This window comes from Maylandia zebra, linkage group LG22 (genome assembly GCF_041146795.1).
Source record: "Maylandia zebra isolate NMK-2024a linkage group LG22, Mzebra_GT3a, whole genome shotgun sequence".
In the NCBI taxonomy this organism is placed as follows: Eukaryota; Metazoa; Chordata; class Actinopteri; order Cichliformes; family Cichlidae; genus Maylandia; species Maylandia zebra.
Window position 1 is genome coordinate 16,911,009 of NC_135187.1, and position 23,223 is coordinate 16,934,231.

At 40.4% G+C, this 23,223-nt stretch overlaps 1 protein-coding gene across 2 annotated transcripts; it reads right to left on the reverse strand.

Moving 5' to 3' along the window:
• Positions 1-1,244: 1,244 nt before the first annotated feature.
• Positions 1,245-21,828, reverse strand: LOC101473406 (neurocalcin-delta B). Of its 2 annotated transcripts, none has more exons than XM_004549165.2 (4): positions 21,632-21,828; positions 6,892-7,322; positions 5,003-5,108; positions 1,245-3,450 (listed from the first exon to the last, which is right to left on the reverse strand). In XM_004549165.2, exons 2-4 carry the CDS (start codon positions 7,267-7,269, stop codon positions 3,356-3,358), a joined length of 579 nt encoding a protein of 192 aa, XP_004549222.1. In that variant the 5' UTR covers positions 7,270-7,322; positions 21,632-21,828; the 3' UTR covers positions 1,245-3,355. The 2 variants fall into 2 exon arrangements, with proteins under 2 accessions (XP_004549222.1, XP_004549221.1); XM_004549164.2 differs by having other exon boundaries at positions 6,892-7,325; positions 21,632-21,827.
• Positions 21,829-23,223: the final 1,395 nt, after the last annotated feature.

Genomic DNA, 23,223 nt, shown 5'->3' on the forward strand with positions numbered 1-23,223 from the left:
CTGTGCAGGGTACCAGCACGTTAGGGTCTTGATGAATTGCAGTGACAGTTTATTTCATGATGCTTTGTATTTTCTATTAATTATTAATTATTTCATTTTGGCATTCGTATTGGCACCTATCAGGTATGCTAGCATGTCATTTTCTCATAGTTTATCACCATGTTAGCCTTTACCAATTAGAACTAAACACAAACAACACACTAAAACTAATAAGACTTTATATAAATTGGTTGGAGTCATTCTGTTTCCCCATTTTACATCACCAATAAATATTGCACTTAGTGGAAACATGATAAAGGGCCCTCTGTTCAAACCTCCAAAACAGGAGTGATTTTACAGTTGGAGGCCATTTTTGTCATTCCTCATCTTTTCTGTTGTTGATTTTTGTTTTGTTTTTACTAGCTTTGTATTTGGCTAGGATCTGTGTTACTAGTAGTAGCATGAGGCCATACCTGGACCCTACCAAAGGCTGCACCTGCAGTCCTCTAGAAAAAGTTAGTCTCAAGAGCATGGAGGAAATTCCAGGAGACAGGCAGTTACTCTAGGAGAGCTGAAAAGGATCTTAGAAGGTCCTTAACCCATTAGCAGGACTGGTATCATGCCCGGGCTCATGTGGAGAGGGTATCCAGGTAGTTCCAGGAGGACAAGGGAATTGATACACTTATTGGCCCCCCAGGCTGCCTGACCTAAATCCAACTGAACACCTCTGGGACATTATTTTTTTGGTCCATCCGACAACACCAGGTTGCCCCTCAGACTGTCCAGGAGCTCAGTAATGCCCGGATCCAGATGTGGGAGGAGATCTCTCATCATCCATCAACTCATTAGTAGCATGCCCCGACATTGTCAGGCACACGCACAACCACATGGGGGCCCACTGTGGGTTGGTTATTTCCATTTCCATTAAACAATATGGCATTCTTTAGTTCCTAACACATTACCCAGACCATATGAATATAGATATCCAGCATTATTGTTTTCCACTTTTTTTAAGCCTTGTATATAATCTGTTGGGGATTATAAGACTGCTATGGCATGAGGAGTCAAAAGGCCACAAATTATAACTAATTAATCCTGTGGAGAAATATGTATTTGTAGCTGTCATAACATCACAAACATAACCCATGTGGAGGTGCCTGCAGAGAAAATTACAAAGTAATTAATGGACGTAGACATTTTTTCCAGTCAACTTCCTTAACAGTGTGTCTTCAAATTAAATATCATTAAAGACAGTGAAAAAACAATAAGCCTTTTTCCCCATTTTATCTTTATTTTAATAACAAAATGGACATCCTACACAGAACACATTTTGCAAGTTAACAATACAAAATCTACAAAATGACAGTCTTTTGGATTTTATTTTTTTTGTTCGACAGGTCACAGCTGTACAGTATAAACAGATACAATACTGTGTTTTTTTCTTTTCCTTTTTTAAAATTCCTCTACATTTGGCACTTGACCACAAGATGCTATTGAAATGACATGTGAGACTGTAGTACCAATCGCCTCATTGAAATGTTAACAGTGTTAATTAAATTATTATCATTTTTCCACCTTAATATCACATTTATCCAGACAAGAAGACTTCCTTTACATCATGTTCAGCTTTAAATCCTAAAAAACCTTTTGCTTGAGAGATGCTGACTTTATTTCACCCTTGTTTCATCTGTATTATTGTATGGCTGTTTTACTTTTAATGTTTTGTGTGTTTTATTAATTTCACTTGTATTTTTAATGTGTATTTTATACCTCATGTGAGCTAGTGTGTTGTAGTTCTTTACTATGTATTATTTATTCCTCCGCACAGCACTTTGGTCCATTGTGGTCATTTTAAAGTGCTTCACAAATAAAGATGGTTATGTACGGTAACGTCAGTGCATCGACCTGTCAGTTAAGCAACCGTTATCATTTACATCTGTCACAGCATCAATTTGAAATTGATTGATTTTTTATTTTTTTGCACGTGAGACAAAAACTGCACGTTCAGGACACGACGTCACATTTGCGCAAGAATGTAAGATTACATTGGAATTTAAACATCGACGCTGAGAAGTGGAAAAACTTAACTGCCGGCATTTTATTATCTTACGTCAGTGTAGGAGACTTTTAAAAGTTTTAAAATGCAGCAGATGATATTCAAAGCTGAATGCATAGCAATATGTGTGGTCCTCTCCTTTTTTTTTTAACATCTCTAGCATAAATATGAGTGAATATACTGTACAACTTTCTTCCACATCATGTTTGTCAAGAAAAAGAAAATGTTCATCATCACATTCCAATAATTTATATGTCAACATTTTAAAATGAATCTCTTCCATTGCAGCGAATTGCTACAATGTTACCACAGAGTAAAAGAATATATAAGTACGTACTATATATATTCATATAACATCTATCTTTGATTTTCAAATTATATACTTGTTGAACTATAGTTGAAGGAGAATCACAGCTCGGTTTCTATGCATATGCCAAGTTCGTGTATTCGTAGTTAAAATTAATGTGTGTACATACTGTATGTGTGGGTGTGGATACAGAACTTGGCATGAAAAGTCACTTTCAAAGAAGCAGATGGTTGTAATCTGTAGTCACGATATTCCCCTTCATTTAGACATCTGAGTCAGTTTTGGTTCCATGTAACATTCCTCCAAAATGTACAAAAAAAATTCAAACAAAAGACAAAAATAAACAAAAAATAATAATCTTTCATCCCCATCTACAATTACTCTTTGGTTAAAAACTACAATTCCCAGATCTTCAGTCTACTGTAAGCTCAGAACGCTTTTAGGCCCACGCTTACTTACTTCATTTTTTCCAGTGTTGACATGGATTTACACTGCAATACTTAAAGAACCACCCAGTCAGTCAGTCACACAGAACAAAGCCAGCATGACTCCCTTTACATCAGGAATAATGCTTTCAATAACAACAAAGGGGAGGAAAACAAACAGCCAAAACTTGATTTGGCTCAGAGTACCTCACAAATGTGCTGAATTATCCTCACTGGCCGTCCTCTCAGACAGAAAGCACAGCTTTCACTCTGCGTTTCACAAGTCTTTGATGGGATTTCAGTTCTTTTGACTTATATCTGTACCTTATGTGAGATAACCCACATGTGTTTGTCTGGAGTTTTTGACCAGGCGTAGAGGCGCATGAGCCGTGTGTGCATGTAGGAATCTGAAAGATTATATACTATTTGTAGCATGTGCATGTTAATCTGTGTCTGTTTGCGTTCATGTGCCTCTAAAGCTCGAGGTATCCCATGTGGAAGAGAAAAATCTCAGGTGTGTCAGATGGGAGAGATTTTGAAAATGTGTTAAATCTATTAAACTGCAGTGGAAAAAGTCCTTTTTTCGTTTTACTGCCCAGCACTGCTGGGATCACACTGAAGCAGTCGGACAATGGAGGGATCGTTCTTCGCTCCCTCGACGAACTCCTCCAGGGACAGTTTACCTGTGAGAGACATAAATGACTTTAACAGGTGCTGCAATATGAATAGTTCAATTTTAAAAAGCAGCTTCAAAAAATATATATTCACTATTTTTTCAGCTCTTTTTTATAATCCATGAACTGCTGCAAAAGCTGGCAGGAGGAGGAAGAGACAACAAGCACAACCACACCAACTGTGAGTGGGAACCAGTTTTTAAGGACAGACACAGAAAAATCAAGAAATGGATTTGTGCTTAAAATGTAGCTGCAATAAAACTAAAAAAAAAAAAAATTGGAAAAAGCAGTGAGCCATGAAGTAACAGGCCTCCTCTCCTGTAATGGCGCAATTTAAAACAAAGCAGTTAAAAAGACTGATAACTGCTGCTGCTGCCAGTGAAACAGTTTCCTCTAAATCTGAAGAGCACCTTCAAAATTTAGATGTGCGTTGTGTGTGTGGGGTGGTGTCGTAATCTGGCTCTCTTTATTAGACAACCCATGCAAACAGAAGGTTTGAACAGAAGGTGGGTGGGGCTGCTGTAGACACAGTCATAGCTGACTGATCTCATTGTAGGGAGATCCTGTCATGATTCCAGGGTTCTGTGTGGATTTTGAGCTTTTTTGTTTGCTTTTATTATTAACATCACCGTTAATGTTATTATTAAGTTGTGATTTCGCTTTAGTTTCACTGCTGTTTAAGACTTGCTAGTTTTGTTGTTGTTGTTACTGTCAGGTTGAGGGTTTCCATACTTGTAAATGTGATCGTGAGGCTGCGTCCACACAGGAAATCATTTGTAATTACTAAATGGCAATGCAAAGGGGGCAGATCCTAAGATGAACTTTTCTCAACTACAAGGCGAGCGATACAAGCGTCTACCCATTGGGGCACAGATTATAAGCGACTGCAAGGTAATGCATAGGTTGCAGGGTTACCGTGGCAACTGGAGTCTGGAATCTCTGTTGGCTTCAGAGCGATAGGCGATGAGGGAATCACTTCCTGTCTGGACGAGGCTTTACTTCTTATTGAATTTATGGAGTTTTAGTGGGCTAGTGTCAGTTTTGAATTCTTGGTTTTTTGAATTCCTCTTCCTGGGTTTTTTAGTTCCCTCTGTTCAACCCTGTGGCTCTTCTTCCTCTTTAGATCTTATTTAGCGTTTGCCTCCTTATAGAAGTGCAGTTTCACCCTTTTTTAAATTCCTTGCTTTCGACCTTTTTACTTCCCGCCTTTACAATCGTCTTGATTGCCTTCACATTTGTTTCATTCCCCATCAGCTCTCAGTGTATAAACAGTCCCATTTTCCTTGCAGATCATCTATTGATGTTGTCCACGTTTTCTGTGTTGATTTCTGATTTTCAAATACTTACTTAGTGTAGTATTTGGACTACAAACAGCCAATAAAGTGCTTGCTTTTGATAAAACTTAGTGTCCTCTCTCCACTACCAGAGCTTATACATACTCACGCTGAGTATGTATAAGTATTGTAGACAAACTATTTGAAAACTGCAATGTTGAACATGAGCATCCTTTGCTGACATTAATAAATGGAAATAATAAGAACAGATAATAAGGAAGCCTTACCATCTCTATTTGTGTCCATCTGCCTGAAAATCTTATCTGTGCGTTTCTCAGGTGTGGATTCGTCCTCAGGCATCTTCATCACAGAGGAAACCATCTTGTAAATGGCCTGAAGACAGATGGGGGGAAAAACAGTTTCAGTATGTACATTTTGAGGGAAAAATAGTACCGAAATAGTGTTTCGTGCACTGAACAACAAAATAACCTTAATGTCCTTTTATGCAGGTTCAAACTTTCTAAGAGTGGCTGTAATGCATTACAAACAGATGATATCTCAGTGGAAAACTGGAGTCCATTAAGCACAACTGCAAAGTGCACAAAAAAAGATCATCTTAGTGACCCATTGATCAACTTATCTCTGCAGGGAAGAAGCAAGATAGAGTGGCCCTTTCATTTATTTTTCACTCTTTGCTGCCTGATTTCACCGCAGGGAAATAAACAGAAAGCGTTCATGTAAAAAAAAAACAAAAAAACAAACAAAAGAAAATAAATACTCTTTGACATTTTTGTTTTAGGTTTTATTAAATATATGGAGCAGAAGAAAATTTCCGCAATAAAAAAAAAAAAAAAAAAAGGTTAAAAAAATATGAAAATCACTTTTGTTAATTCAGATTTTGTTAAATCTGAAGGGTTGTGGGTGGCGGGTTTTTTTCCCCCCCACCTTCCTTTCATTCCTGCATCTCTGCATGGGATGATTTTAATGGGAGAACAAGTGAAACATTTGTTGTTATCGTGAGGAATTTTCTCATCATTGCAACTGAAAATTAGATGGTGATTAATTTCATCATCTCATAAGCTACTTCTTTTCCACTAGTACCCACTCGGCCCGCATTTTAGGGTGTGGCATGAGGTGGCAGAACCTGGTATCCCCCCACTATCTCTGCCAGGATTCCAGGTGAGCTGAGTCAACCCACAAATGTGACGTCAACAGAATGCATGCCGCTGATTGGCCAGAAAGCGTTCCCACTGGATGAGTCATGAAAGCATAGAGGTTCTTGTAATTTATGGATGGACAAATAGGTCCTTCGACTGGATTAGCTAAAAATCTCTAGTTCACCGCTTTTTCCTCATAATATGACTATAACTTTTTTTTTTTTTTTTTTAAACAGTTTTATTACAAAGAAACTTAATTCATCATGGTAAATGGCCTGTATTTGTGTAGCGCTTTACATATCCAGTCATCCACCCATTCACACACTGGTGATGGCAAGCTACATTGTAGCCACAGCCACCCTGTGTCTTACAGACTAAATTCAAACTCGGCCTGCGTGGAACAGCTAATGTATCGGATTATGTCCAGATATAGGCTCCATCTCACCTTACGCATGCGCTTTAAATAAACAACACCAACTTTGGAGAATGGGATTACACCTTCTTTGGTACTCGGCTCAATTTAGCGCCGCAACGTGTGATGTAACAACATGTGTACAGGATTGCTGGGTTGTGTGAGAGCGTGCGTGATGCTCCGACTGACGTCTGAAGCATTCGTCCAATAAGGCGAGGAGCCTGTTTCCTGTAGAGTAACGATGGGGAAGTACGCAGCTGTCCCAACTAGTGTTGAGCCAATATGACAATCAGAAGGTGGACCACACATCGCAGCCGAGTCTTTTTTAGGGAAGCAGAGAGGAACTTCTGGTTTCTTAAATTACACATCGTTGCTTTCCCCGCTGTGGGCAGTGAAATGGTTCAGAGCACAAAAGCAGATATGATGCAGCAGCTGGTATGGATGGCTGAGCAAAATATTGCTCCACTGCAGGAATAGTTTTATGAGCAGGGGAGCATGATGGCATGCAGCTCCCTCTAAAAAGCCTGAGGGGTACATAAAGCTAGAGAAGCAGAAAGATGGAGGGAAATAAAGTTAGAAAGGAACAAAAAAACAAAGCAAGACCCACCGTTACGATCTCGAGCATCTCGGCCTTGCTTATGTACCCATTCCCGTCCAGGTCGTACATACTGAACGCCCACTTCAGTTTCTGGTCCAGCCGACCACGTGAGGTCACGCTCAGAGCGATGATGAACTCCCTGAAGTCTATAGTCCCATCTCCGTTGGCGTCAAATGTGCGGAAGACGTGCTCAGCAAACTTTGAGGCGTCACCGTAAGGGAAGAAGTTGGCGTAGATCTTCTTGAACTCCTCCATGGACAGAGAGCCGCTGGGGCAGTCCCGCAGGAAGCCCTTGTACCACTCGGTGATCTCGTGCTCGGTGAAGTCCGTGTTCTCCATCAGGTCTTGCATGACGTCGGGACGGAGCTTGCTGTTCTGTTTACCCATGGTCACTGCTTGCGTTGAGGCTGTAGTCGGTGTGAGGGCAGCGATGCTTTAGACTGCTGACAGCGGAAAACAGAAGACATTAAAAGGTTGTTAGAAAATCATCTGCAGTGACCTCGAGGCTTACTGAGACAGGAGGCGGGAAGCAGATATAAATGGGAATAAAAGCGCTTAATGCATTTTCACACTTTAACTTTTCCGCGTAAATATCTCATATTTACATAAAACCATTCATCACAAGCTTTTATTTTTAGGCAAGGCAATAAATCCACATTTTACAGCCGAAAAACGGTTTTGCTCTGTCATATGAGTGAGTGAATAGCTCAATATACATTCATCACCCACGGAACAACAGCTTCATTCGCTGAGTCGAGTTTGCCATCAGCTGATAAACATCCAGTCCAATATTATCTGCTAAATGCTGGTCTCCCTCTGTGTTTATCGGTGCATGCTGCAGCCAGAAATTAGCCTGATGAGAGCAAAAAACAGTAAACTGCAGTAAACCTATCCCTTAAGGTGTTTTGGCATGAAGACTTTACTAATCCCACACCCAGAAAATTCACATGTTAGAGCAGCACAAGGGTCAGAAAGAATGAAAAATAGGAAGGACAAAAACAGTATACAAATAATAATAATAATAATAATAATTTGTACCATTTATAAATTTTATTTAATGCCTTTGATTAAATTAATGTCACTGATTAAATCTGTTTATATTCTCCACTGTTCTTTCTTATCTTTCTGCAGGGAAATCACTTATGTGGCGCTGAACTAGCACATGCTCTCTTATCTTATGTGATTTTATCTTTTTCATTTATTTGGTGGCTGATTAAATGGAAAAATGCGCGCACACACACACACTAGATAAAAGGAAAGCATAAGCTTGATCTTGTGCACAAGCAACTGCAACACAAGACCACTGTATGTTCTCATGGTGTAGCACTACGACAGATGCACAACCACACCTATAACATGCCTTTCTGCCTGTGCATGCATCTCTGCAGATGCATCTTTCATTTCCTGCATGAACTCTGAGGCTCATTCGCAGACACAGCTATCAACATCCTCTGTAATCGCAGCCGAGATGGCTTATTGAGCTGGTATCAAAACATCTGACAGCTTTTCTTTCATTTTGATTGAGGAAAGTAAGATAAACACAGTGTGACAAATGTTGCACTCCTCCATAACTAATAATTTGGTGCAGAAAGGAAACTCAGCAGAGGACAAAGTTCATCGTCTTCCCCTGTAGCTAATTTGTTTAGCACCCTCCCTTGTCACACTGCTTGCTGCTGAGTTCTTCAGGCTAAAGAAAGAGGGAAGCTGTAAAAAGCTTAGCCGAGGATAATGACAGATACAATCAGCAATGTCAGGTCGGGTCGAAGCAGTGGAGGTACTTTGCTCCAGGAAGGGTAATAAAGTTCCAGGACCTCTCTGTTTACACTCAGGCTTTTGGCCTTTTTCCTATTCCAAATCTTGACAATGAAACTTGTAAACCTCATAAAATGTAGCAAAAACAAACACATGTGAACTTATTAGCTCACAATAACTACACGTTAGTCTATTGTAAGCTCTTGAGTGAAACATACAGGTACAGTCTTCAGTTTCTTAATCATCATCATCATCATCATCATGTATGCAGACAGTTTTCTGCTCATTTAGCTGATCCATTAATTCATTGACAGAGCTTCATACACACTGTGGAAACAGCATGAGCTCTTATAGCTAAGAGGATTAAGTCAAACTTCTGCTACAGAAAAAAAATAAAATTAAAAAAAGGCAGGAAACAGATTTAACCCTCATCAGTTCATTTAGCAGTGACAGTACTTTAAGTAATCCTGCAGCAAGTGTGAAAGTGTGTGCGCCTTGAATTAAACAGTCTGTGTTTTTATTGGTTTTTCTTAAATCCAATTTCGTCTTCTTTTATTTCACACTCACACATTTTCCATAAACAGGCGGCTATAATCCTCTAATTAACTCAGAGTAAACAATGAGCGCAGACAGTGCGGCAGCCACCTCAGACGAGCTCCCTGCTGTTTTACCAGTAGTTCACTCCCATTCTGCGGCAGCGGGAACAGAGATTAGCACCTGTTTACACACCTATCCTGGAGCAAAACGCCACACGGAGGGGAGGGGGTCTCCGACTGCACGGTGGATGTACGGACAGGGAAGCGAGTCTGTGCCTTTAAATTGGACAGACGCAAACAGTCTGGAGCTGAAGGGTATAGCTGATATATGGACAGAGAGGGGGGCTTTATCCTTTCATAAACCCATTAAAGACACACACTAATCTGAGGACACCGTTCCCTAAACATTACACTCCTCAGGATTCTGCTGGTATCTGCAGGATGTCTTCTAGATCTTTGGCGTTATTTTTAACTCTTTTTAAACCGGATTTTAAGGAATGCTGCTTTTTGCTTAACCTGCAGGCTATAGCCTGCTGTGGACCGCATGTTTTTGTGGAAAATTGGTAGTCTGTGTATGCTACACAGAATTTTACCAGTGTTTGTTGTATAAGTAACAGAGCACATTAGCTGTGTCTGGTTACATGAGGGCAAAAACACCTCGACCAATTGGTAATGTGGGCTGCTCTTGTTTATGTTTGTACTGCTGTTGATCCTTCAGCTCAGCCCCTGGAGATGTGGCAGAAGTCACAATGTCTTTGTGGTGAAGTGAAACTGAGTGTGAAAAAAGCAGGATGAGGATACAGATTGAACCCTTTCCCACTGAAGCCTTAGTAAGTAAGCATTAAGTCTGATTCCCCACAGACTTCTGTGGAATCTGCACCAGCCCCCTGCTGGACATCAAAAAAAGTGCAGGTTTGAGGCACCGTGACCATCTTTTATATACAGCCTATGGGCATTCAGTGATTCCTGTAGTGAGTCTGGTGACCTTTACGGCTCTCCTTTTTCAGGCACATCTGTTCATTATCATACTTCTAATAAGCTTTAATAGTCCTAAAAGTTACTGTATGAAATTAAACCTTCAGGGTGTCAGTTCATAAATTATTGAGCCTGCAAAAAACATATCAGCTTATTTTGTTTATTTTCTTGTTTTACTTGTTCACCGCATTTAGAGCAAAAATAAAAACCTCACATCATGTTACTGATTCACATGTAAGAATCAGAGTGCAATATCTCTAAAATTAGAAACATCCTGCGATACTGAAAGGCTAATTTTGTTAGTTCACTTCTGTACGACCCCAAAGAGTCATGAAGCAGTCACTCTGCCCCTCAGTGAATGGTTGTCCCGCAAGAAGTAGTGATTCCTTACAGACATTTTATCATCCAAGAAAAGATAACACAGTATTTACAGCTTAGGACTAAGAAGCAAGTTCTGCATACCCAGGATTGCTAAGACAACTGCAAACCGAGTGAATAGATGATCCGGGTTTGTTGGAACTTGAAGGCAATCAATGTTAATAACCAGTAGTACCCATTAATGGTCTAAACAGTCCCCCATCAAATCATTTCCCGCTATGAATTCCAGACCCCCAAGTGTCTTTGAACCCCACATTTAAAATCCATCTTTATAAGAAATCTTATCACATCCAAAATACATTTTTACGCCTAACATACAAAAACACAGCTTCTGTTACGTACGTGTGCCCAACCCTCTGGTTTAGTTTAGTTTCAGCTTAAAAAGATAAGATAAAATATTTTATTTTCCATTTGTACACATACACCGAGGACACAGAAATCTTGGGCAGAGATTAGAGTCAAAGCCAAATAAATTCAAATATGTGGGACAATATGAAGTCATTTCAAGTATTAAACAGTAACTTGTGAACTGACTGTGGTATGAAAAAGTATTGCATGATATTGAAATATATATATTGCACTTCTAGTTTAGCTGCTCCTTATTTTGTTTTTTCCTTCAGCTCGACTGTGACAAGAAGCTTATCTTTTATATAAGCTTATATATTTAGCTTATCTGCCTTTCTGAACATTTATTTTTCTCCTACATTTTCTGACATTTCCACTTCATTCATAAACTCATCCCTTATCTGACGCGTTGACTGGTGCCACCGCAGCCTCGAATCTGCATTTTAATTGCTCGATGGATTCGGGTACATTTTTTTGATTATTTGGTCCTGCGTAGTCATGACGACTGACCCTGCAATCACTCCTGTTTATCGCTGTGAGTGGGCCCAAATAAACAAGAAAAGAAAAGCGCATAATTAGTCAGAAAAGAATGAAACTGCACTTCCTACAACGACTGATGGCTTGTTAGTTTGCTTGCTTTTAGCTGCGGTCCTAATCACACAGTCCCTCCAGCTTTGCTGTTTAAACATTAATATGGAGGAACTGAGGCAGCTAATACGTCCTCTCTCCATTACTTTAAACCAGAGGGGGAAGGTTAATTAGTATTGCCCTTAATGGCTTTACAAAAAAAGGAAAGAGCAGAGGTGGATTAAAGCATGTTGACAGTTTAAATATGTCTATGTGTTGCTTTTAAGGTTATTTTCACTCTACATAAAATTTGCTTATTGTTGCTAATTTTCCGTACATACCATTAAAGAGCTGAAATAATCACAGAAGAATAAACTGATATAGCAGAGACAAAACTGGCAACTCAACTCAAACCAGTGTTCCTCCCTGTTCAGGATCTGTACATCCTCATCATTGAAAGACTTTAGGCCGATCTCCAAGTTACCTTAGGGGGAAAAAAGCTATTTACACCCAGCTGAAGGCCTTCCTGAATGAATATCAAATTTTGAAAGTGTTCATTTATATGCTGTTGACTGTCAAATCTATTTTCCTTTAAATTATTGGTTCTTGATTGTCTTGATGACATCAGGGGATGGACAGCGCTGAATTTCCATAATTTTTACAGAAATTTACAGAGGTCCTCCTTTTTAAATCCTGTGGCTCCAGCTGTATCCCTACCTTTGACTTTTCTTCTTTGGCCCCACATAAAAAAAAAATCCAGCATCACTAATCTAAGTATAAAACTTGAGTCACATGTCAACACTGTGCAGGGCTTGCAAAATCACTAGCCCGACGTCTCGGGGCTAGCGATTTTTCCAGTCGGGCTACCAAAATCTATCTCTGCCCTGCCCGTTGGGCTATAGTAGGAAGGAAAAATATATGTCAATGCTTTTGCATTCTTTTGGAAATGTAGCTGGGTAATTATGTCATTGGCATCGGTGAGCCACTGTCAATATGTGACATATTGAAATCACGTTTGAATTTGCGCTTGTTTTTTGCTTTCACTTTGCAATTGCGCGAACTGTGTATAGAGAGCGACAGCACTGATCTGTGAGTGATGATAATTTGCGCACCAATTCCTCTGACATCGTCTTATCAATCGTTAGCTTACTATGCAAACATGACAAGTGAAATCTCCCACAGCAAGCTTAAACATATGAGAGGTTGATCGCGCAGAGAATCGCTGACCGTTATGTGTGTGTGTAAAAGCAGCAGGATATATATTTTAGTTCTGCTGAGCCAAATAAGACAGGTCAGGGTGAAGAAGTGACAGCCAAAGAAAAGCTTACCACAAAACGGAAAAGTTATGACAAATCAGACTATAAGGCAAAAAGAAAGTGCAGCTTTATGGTTTCTTGGACAAAAGAATTTCTGTGGCTGCAATATGACGAGCTAAATAACCAGGGCTGCACATAAGTGGTTCGCAGGTGCGCATTCGCTGTCAAAAACAAAACAAAAAAAAAAAAACGCGCACAAGATATGAAGTTGCAACGCGTGTTTGCATACATAAGATTTTCAGGAGGAGGACAGACATTTGTTTAGAACTCTTAAAGATGTTGAAGAAGCTCCTTTAAGCAATTACTTTGGTGTTCCTCCACCTCCAAACAAATGTCAGAAGGAGTCCGAACCACAAAAGAAGCACGTATTCTCGGAAAAGTGGTTTCAGGAGGTGAGCTGGCTTCAAACAAATGATGAACGCACAGAGATGTGGTGTGGAATGTGCCGTGAAAATCCCACTCTAGCGGACAAAAACAGTGCTTTTTATATGGACGCAAACGCTCGTTGCAACTTCTTATCTGGTGCGCGTCTTTTATTTTGACAGCGAATGCGCACATGCGGACCACTTATGTGCACCAGTGTAAATAACATAATGTTCTGCCGGGTGTGTTGTTGGTTTTCTCTCGATTTCTGAGTCGACAAGCGCCTTTGTTACTGGGACCAGTCATTTTAAGAAAGGCCCCCATTAGAACCCATGAGAAATGCAAGAAATGCATTATTGCTCAGTCTGCAATATCTTTCCCAGAACAAACACCAATTGCAAATAACATACTAAAAATAAACCTGAAAAATCTGTTTAGAACAGCGTACTATGTTGCAAAGAGTGAACTACCACTGGCAAAATGTAGCAGTCTTTGCAAACTTCAAAAAGCTAGATCTTGGTTCCACTTGTCTCTTACCCGTGACTTCAGTGGAAATTTCAAATTCAGGATCTGACACAGACTGATTCATGTCCTACACAGTTCTTACAAGTTCATATAAATTTCTGTTCAATTAGAACCAAGTATTTGAGTTGATGATTGTAATTTTTATACAATGTTGTAATTTGTTTTTCAACAATTTTTTGATTAATGTTTTGTTTCCTTTACAATATTATACATTAAAGTATAATATTGTAAAGGAAACAAAACATCAATCAAAAAATTGCTCTCTTTTTTATTCGGGCTACTTAAATTTATTTTGGGCTACCAAAAACTGAAGAGTCCCTGCCCGAAGGGCTACCAGGGATTTTGAAATTTTGAGAGGCCTGCTGTGGTTAAGTCGCCTATCTTTCAGATGAGGTGGCTATCAAAATTCAAGTCCATCCTGTCTAGAAGCCACCTAGAGACACTGATCCATGCCTCTTGCCTGGATTATTTTAACTGTCTTTTGATTGGAATTAGCCAGGCCAGACAGGTTCCATCTCTCGTCGATTTTAAAACTTCATGGCTTTTACCCAGTGTGAGCTGCTATCTGTCTTGTACTCTGGCCCTTTGTATGTACCTGTACCATACGCAGGTACATACAATTATAAGTTAATTCATAAAAGCTAGTTAATTCACTAGCTTTTATGAATTAACTTATAGCTGATTTATTGTTTTATTCTGGTTCTCTCATTTTTATACATCGCTTTGGTCAGCTGTTATGTTGGAGTTTTTTAAGTGCTTTAGAAATAAAGTGATGGTGATGATGACAAAGAGTTATCAGACTCATAAAATCAGTGATTTCACCACATCTTCCAGCGAAAAGCAGACTAAACTTCAAATGGCACAAAGGCTGATGAGGACACAGCAGCCTTGAAAAATTAGACGGTTTGCTTTGAGGCTATGAATTAATGCTCCAATCCCCTTTGTCCCAGTCTAATTTGTATTTGCACATTTCTCTCACAGAGCCATGTTGCACACTTATTACGAGCCAAATAATTAATATAATGAAAACTTAACTTTAGGTTTATCTGTGTCTAGTTTGCATCTCCTCTGCGTTTTTCTTTTCTCTCCACTGTGATCTGTGACTGATGAGATGATTTACAGTTTAACTGGTAAGTAAGCACAGGCCAATTAGAGCAAATGTTTTCCTGTCCTTTTTATTACCGCTCATAAAAAACTAACAAACTATTTCATACAAACATATGTATAAAACTACAAGACAGATTTAAGCACATAAAGTTATTCTAAGTATTTAGTAATGCACAGTATTACTCCTATGATGATGTGTGAGGCCGTTTACACACCACCCTGCAATTATGGGTAACCACAGGAGTTACAGCTGCAAACAAACCCAGTTTACTACCATCATTATTTGCTCACAAGCATCTGAAACCATCTCTGTGGCACTACATTTTTAACTGCAGGAGCTACATTAGCCAGAGAAATCTAAACAGTGGTGTTTGTTTAATATCGGACATCAACAACTTCTTCTACTATTTCCGGATGGTTAGAAAATTCTGATGTCAAAACAATTTATTTGGCAAGTAAATGCACGTCATGATGGGTCACGATCATTTTATTTAGGGTCCGTGTAAACAGTGAAGATCTGATCTGAGCTTTAATGAGACTGAAGAAATTTTGCACATGTAAACATCGCTAATGTTACATTAACCTTTTGCTCTGACCCCCGTCTCCCTCAGTTAATCAGATGTAATTAAATCCAACTTAAATTAAAGCTTAGCTGCAGCAGGTTTGCCATTAATGATGTGTTTTCGATTCAGGCATGGATGGCTCTCTCTCTTCCACTATCATGCACAGTTCATGCAGCCCTCTGAGACAGTCGAGAGGAACGGCTCTCGGTTGAAGGTCTGTGTGTATTTTAAAAGAAATACTGATGGGAAAAAAGCTGAACATCTCTTCAGCCAGTCACCCTAAGAACTCCGCTATTTCTAGCTCTGTGAGATCACTGCCAACAATTAACCGGTAAGGCTCTTACCTGGTGCTGCAGGCGGACCAGCGATGGCACCGTTACATAACTAATGCTTTGACAAGTAGACGGATCTTGCGGTTTAGCCGGGCTCTCCCTCAACCATCTCATAAGGTCAGCACAAGAGTGTGACTCTAGTCTAACCCGAGGAGGGGAGAACGGGCCTGAGATAGAGCCGCTGACCTCAGCCTGCACAGGTGTTAGTGAAGCTCTCCAGAACAGGCTGTCTCTTTCAGTGCGGCCTTGACGGTGCACACACAGCCACCATGAGCTTTAGTGTTCGAGGTTTGAGGTCTTTAGCAGAAGACGGGATACACCTGCTGGGCCTCCAGGCAGATTTAACTCCAAAAACAGCCCAACAAACAAACTGCACACCTGCAGCACCAGCATCATCAGTGGCACCAACAGGAGGATCAAAGCCAAGAGAAGAGAAAATACACCTTTAAATCCACCAAGAACTACACCGAAATCAACCGCATGTAGAAAGGAAGATTCAGTACTTACACACATATTTAACCTTTTTTTGGCATAAAATAGATCTTAACATGCTTAAAATGCATCAGTCTGACAGCAAGTGGGCTTAGTTTTCAGAGAAAGTCAAAAGCCGCTGCTGTAAAGTTGGATTTGAGCATCACCACAATCCCCGTTTTATCTTTTTCTAGTCTTGAAAACAAAATCCAACGAATTGCACAGCCCTAGTATGCAGACAGCTCTTCGCACTGTACTACACTTGACTCATTCGTGCTGTTTGACTCAAAGGGCCTCCACACGGCATTCGTCCCAGAACATCTCATTGCCCACTTACGCAACAGCCACAAGGCTCCATTTATATCCTGCAGGTAAATCTTAACCCCACAGTCCAACAGATAATCCAAGAACAGATCTGAGGAGGTCAACGGAGAGCGCGAGAGGCCGAAAGAGACACGATCGCAGATAGACAGTTTATGAATGACACATTCATAATGAAATATGATGCATCTGTGCCCGCGCTGCAGAGCTGAGGGCGGCTATCCTTGACCTAACAAGCAAGCAATTATTAGACCTACGGGGGCGGCAATCCGATCTCCACCCGCAATTCAAAAGTTTGTTTCATCTCAGCTGTGATAAGATATTAAAAATGACACTTTTACCATCTCACATTAGACGAGGACACATGTGAACGCCCCCAGAGGCTCGGTTTACGCAACGGCAAACCGACGTCACAACCAGCCTCTTTCGTCTTTGAGTAGCTTATCTGCAGTTCTCTTCCACCTCATCTGCGTTTGAAAGAATTTGTGATCAGATGATTGTGGCTGTATAACTCTTTAAAACTCTTATATATGCTGCCTTCTAGGCTTTAGTACGACCTTCAAACCTGAAAATCACAGATCTTTGTCCCCATGTTATTTTTGGTGGGGTTTTTTAAAGTGCTTCCATATTCAAAAATTCAGGCCAGTCCACGTTAACTAGCACGTAAATCCACCACTTTAATGGATAAATGGTCAAAGATGTTACCAGGTGATTTGATGAAGCATGAGGCAAAAATGATAAACAAGACAAACAAGACAAACAAGACAAACAAAACAAACAAATAAACTGTCTTATTTCTGCAGGAGACGTGCCAAGAGGAGGCTGCGACACATATTCCAAATGAAAGGGAAATACTGGACGAGGTTCAAGCAGCTGGCAGCTTTAAAATGTTCTTCATCTCACGTCCTTTCTGTTTCTATTAAATTCGTTTCATCCTCGCTGCCAGTTTGCTTTGTTGAGTTCAACTTGACTGACGTTTGGTGCATGAAAATGAAGTATGAAAGCAAACAACAAGGCCTTGAAAGCCTTATTTACAAGCGCAGTTTTAGTTATAGATGAACTTCGGAGTTATTCCAGCGGAGTGAAGTGCAAAGCCGACAAACTCCTGCATTTTTTATGGGAGAAACGAAGCGCAAAGACACACTGAAGCATCATAGGTAGTCTCGTGCAGCTGGAAAAGTGAGGTTTCACTCATGTCAAAGGTTAAAACACATAAATATAAACATCTTCTGGCCACCATCCATCAGCGATCACATGCTTGATGATCCCGAACATCTCAAAGCACCTCAGATATCTGCTGCAGGCCGCATAGCTCTGGGAGCACACACACTCACGTTACAAGTGACGACGGCTGTTCGGTGCAGCATGCCTTAGCAGCTCCTTGAATGTCTCCGAGCAACTCTATCTGCCGTGTTATTTAGCGTAAGGTCAGAGTGGGATTGCTGCTGATTATCCAACACAGTCTGAGGATGTGAGTGAGGTTTCACTGGGTTTCTGCCGGTGAAACAGGATGCACAGACCAACAGTGAAATTCAGTTGTAATAACTTAGTACGACAGCGACTCAAGGTTTAGGTTTAGGAAAAGTGAAACAACTTAAAAGTCAAAGCAGGTTGGTAAACTTAATCAACTCCAATTACATGTGAAACATCATCCAGAGCTGAATCAATGACTATTCAGCTGAAATGTTCTGACTTTGGATTCTCAGATTTGATCACTTCGTGAATTTCTTGGTGACATGATCCCAAACATATTTATAGACCACTGGTCAAAACACACAGACCCTTAATCATTCGTCTTAATCATCAAATAAAGTAGAAACGATTCAGAGTACATGAAAACAATCGCTCGCTGCATAAAATGTAAAAGTTTGGTATTAAAACCGAGACAAAAACTCAAATTACTCTTAAAACAAAAACTAAAGCTCTTCATCCACACAGGAAGTGATTCTCAGTGACGTGACAACCAGAGAGTGCTGAAAGTCAACAACCTTCAACTCCAAGAAAATAATGAAACGCTTTTCTCGACTCTGAGACGCATAAATGAAGCCACTGCCGATGACAGGATACTGGTGATTGACTTATGATAAGATATATAAATACATCAGAGGGTTTCCAGGGTAACCTGGGCCTAGCGACTAACCTTCAGCGTGAGCAACAGCTTTAAAGTTTTAAAGTTAGCCACTTCTGTCTTCTAACACCCCCTATTGTTTGTGTTTATCTTAACAATGCATTTATTACTACCGGTGTGTCATTTCATCGGGGGGGGAAAATATCATTATGTCTCTGAAGGAGCTCCAGCTTCTGACTGTGAAAGTCTGGGATGATGCTGGTGTTTTAAATAACCATTTTGTTTTCTCATTTGTTCATGTAAACAAAAGAAAGTCCTTCTGCCTTTCACCACATACTCTTTAAAAACTCAGCGAGCACAAATCTGATGTGAAATAACAGAAAAATAACAGCTACTGTTTTTTTTCCAAGGATACATATCAGACAAGGGAGCCAATATTCCAGCAATTTATTGGTAAATCCCCAGAAAATAAATAAGTAAATAAAATAAAACCAAATTTATGTGTCTAGCTGAAACATATCCACAGTTTTATTAATGGACATACAGAACAGACAGTTAATCCATCTGCTCCTCTAGCTTTAATTTCATGCTTGCGCGACGAACCTTTTGGCGTTCGACATATGCTTAACGTGCACTTTGCTCTCCAATGTCAAAAACGACTTCTTCCCTTCCCACGGCAACAACTTCATCATAATTCAGCGCACATGAGCTCCCATTGTGAGACAGCGTTGTGCGTCAAGGCGCTGCAGAAAACCACAATCATGACACCGAAGCCATTATGAGGGAGCGAATGAGAACAAGATAAAAACGAAAAAAAGAAGAAAAAAAAAGGAGCGTCTCTGACAACGACTCCAAAGGAGGCAGAGCTGCAGAACGGACAAACGCCATCACACACTCACAGCAAAATGCCACTGATTGCATGAGAGGGCCGCTTATTTTTGCACAGAGTCTCTAAATGTGAGTCTCTCCCTGAAACAGCCTGTTGTAAAGACAAAAGGCTACAGAGATGGAAATGTCAATCTATCAGATGACTAAACAACTCCCACCCCTCTCAGTCAGAGATATCTGCATGCCAGAAATGTGGCTTTCTATCCAAAACACAGTCCATGTGACAGGTCGGAATCTGTTTCTTCTCTCTCGTGTTATCTCCAGCTTTCTCCTTCACTTCCTTTTATCCCCCCCCCAGTCTACTCTCTCTAAAAAAGTGTAATTCAATTTAAAGAGGCGCAGACTGCTGCTCAGACAAGCCTAACTACAGACCAGGCTACCAGTGCGGTCAGTCTGGCCCAAAACAAACTGAGAAGACACCCACGCCGGTGAAAATAGAACATCTGTTCAAATTTAGCACACATCTGTGAGCATCCTGAAAGCGTTTGACACCAAGGGGGCCATTATCTCGACTCCACCCTCCACAGGTCTTTCAATTATCTTGTTATGCTGTATTGGCCGCTCGAGCTGTTGAATTACTAAAATCGAATCAGAAGTCTGGAAGCTAGAGGTTTCGTGTGTGAGTGTGTTTTCTGTTTTCTTTGCATGCGAATGACCCTCCTTTCTCCCATTTCTTCTGGACCACTGAACTCTCGGATTTATTTCTCGGCTTCTGTGTCCGTTAATGTTTTCCCCCTCACACCACCTCCCTGTCTGATCCCCCCGTGGCCACTTCACTGGAACCATCAGAGGAAACTCAACCGTAATGCACCACAGTGTTTACATCAACAAATGAAACCAAAAAGACGCCTTAAAAAAAGAAAGAAATTTGCACGAGTTCAACTGAAGCCTGGAGGAGCTACTTGGAGATGGAGCTTCAGTCAGTTTAATCCTACATTAGCTGCTGGTCCGTCTCATGGAAACCTGAAACCAACAGAGTCAATATTTTATATATTAATTATTTACTCTACATGCTGTTGGGAGGAAATCTTCACATAATGGGCACCAATTGCTACCAATTGATTGCTATTAAACAGCAAAAATATTCAGCTTTTTTGTTATGAGCTAACCAAATTAATCAATCCATACCCATTTAACTCGCATTAAATTTATTAATTACTTTTGCTCAACCTCAGGAAGAGTGAGAGGGATGTTTTATGTGTGTTCTATAGGAAAAACAAAACATGATTTGTGTCAGGTTAAGCCAGAGTCTCTTGATAAAGCAAAAGATTCAATTCATTTCAGTTTTACTTATATAAAATTGAAGCCTTTACCATCCCTCAAAAGAAATCAAAAGGACAGCTTCTACAAGTGGGATTTATTTTATTCTAAATTAAAATACACGTTATGTTTGTCAAAATGCTCAGACTTCTGTTATTTAAGCTAACAGAGACTCTTTGCCTTAAGTATGCAGCTCAAGCAGGCTTACATGTGGTCTGCAGTGCATGCAACTACACTAAACAAACAAAAAGCAAAAGACTCAGATAAGAGAAGCAGAAGCCTGCAAATATTTGAAACGCTTTCTGGTGGTTTCTCAGTGGCTTTCCTTTTTGTGCGTTTTCCTTCTGGGTCTTCTTCCAACAGCTTATTAGTGCACTGACCAGACACCCCACACTTTAACCAGAAACTCTGCAGAAAGCAGATTGCCCACTCACCTGACAAAGGTGAAGCAGCACCACCAGTCCAGTAAAGCTACCCTTGCCCTGCTTTAATCCACTGGCTAACTGATGTGCATTTGCTGAAATGAGATACCCTGCTTCACTCAGCCTTGTGTGGTAGCAGGACTCCCTTCTTTTTTCACTTCCTGTTCTCACTCCTGCTTCAATCAAATGGAGAGTGCAAAGACTGAAAACGAACACCTCTCTTCTCTTCAGGGGCTCATTTAGGACAAGAAGAAGCACCTTCATCCGATTAGAAATGTAGGTAAAGCTTTATCCGCTGCTAGCGTCGCGAAATACCTCTGCAACTGCAAAGTTATGTTAGAAAAACATGTGCAAAAAAGGCTGCTTGTTTTGGTCATTTAAGACAAGCGAATAAAAGTGGAGGCAAGCGCTTTGGAAGCGGTACAAGGACGCTTCTTCAACCTGTAAAGTCATCTCACCTGAGTGCGGGGAGGGAAAACTGAGGAGGGGTGGGAAACAAAGTATGAGGAAGCGGGCAAACTGCGAAGGAAGAGACGAACACAACATCAGCGACAGCTTACCTCGCTTTCAAGTTGCTGTGGGGGGCTCGTTAGGAGTCTCTTTAGAAGTCCATTATTAGTACGAGGACGGTGAATGTTTCAGAGGAAGCAGAGCTGTGCGGTAGGTGAGCTGGAGTTTCCCGGGTGCTCGCAGTCCAAACTCTACCAGGCTCTTTTCCCGATCCGCTGCACACACTCTGCTTAGCCCCACAGCCTCTGGGCGTGACGTCAAGGCTCGGCATCACGTGGAGCGGCAGCGGCCAATGGGAAGCCACGGTTTCCTGGCAACAGGAGCCCGGCACCTGAATGGCGATTAGCATTTAAAAACTGTAGCCACAAGTTGTTCGTTTACTAGAGAGTATATCAAATGAAACATAACCCCACTGTATTTAATAGCATCTATGTGCTTATTAATGTTTATTAATGTTTTATAATGGTCTATAAACATATAGAAGTAATTGTTTTATAAGTCATTTTGTGGCTAATGGCCACCTGATGCACATACACAAGAATACAGATCAAGAACCTGTTTAAAATAATTTAAAAAGCATTAAAATAACTTATACTTTTATTTACTTATTAATTGCTTACAAATTATTTACCATTAAAAAAATTAAATAACGCTGCACATACAGCGCCACCTTTTACTAAATATTTACACAGTTTATGGCAGCTCCGGCTCTTATTTAAACATTTTCTCCAGTTTTGCATGCGTTCTGTATCTTTTACCTGCCGTACTGTTTGTTTCTCCCCTAATGTGGGATGTGTGCAAACTAGACCTTCGGATGGATTCAAATGATAAAGATAAACAGCTGACACTAAGACTACATTTTCAGTCATTTGCATTAAAGTTCAGCTTACTTGCTTTGTTTTGCATTCTCTTGATCAGCATAAATGCGCTTGCTTATTTCTGAGTATTGCATGAGGAACAGGAGGGTGATTAAGATGATAACCACCATCCATTTGCTGTGGCCCAGTACAGGTGTTCCCATGCAGGCACATTGGGAGCCATGCTTTGGCTAAGATGATTAAAGGAAGTCAAAGCCACAGGGATTATTCAGACTGTGTTCCAGGGAGTATATTCTTAATGGCCTTATGAAGTACACCGAGAACCCCCTCCCTCCTGTCGAGTCAGCAAAATGCTCATCACACTGATCACAGCAATCCATTACCTGTACAAAACAATGTTCGATGAACATTAATCACATATCCATGCACAGGAATCATCTCAGCTTCTTTTGATCTCTTTCTAGTGTTGAAATATGTAATAAAGGATTACAATAGAATTCAGAATAATTATTCAGCAGGGTGATGGCCTCCCTTGCTCAGATTCACTTAACTTTGTTTCCTGAATAGATGAGCTTATAAACATAGCGGTGGTGCTTGCAACAACAAAATCTGATCATGAAACACCATCTGTTGAAACAGGGAGATAGCGAGCACACCCAGTAGATCATTCAAAGTTTAACAAATACAGTTTTGTGCAATCAGTATGATCACAACATAAGCAGCTTCAACTGTTGATACAAGGTAGGATGGATCCATGCTTTCATGCTGTTTAGCAAAAACAACAAACATAAAGGCTCATCATCATTTTTGCAGTCTTCTATTGT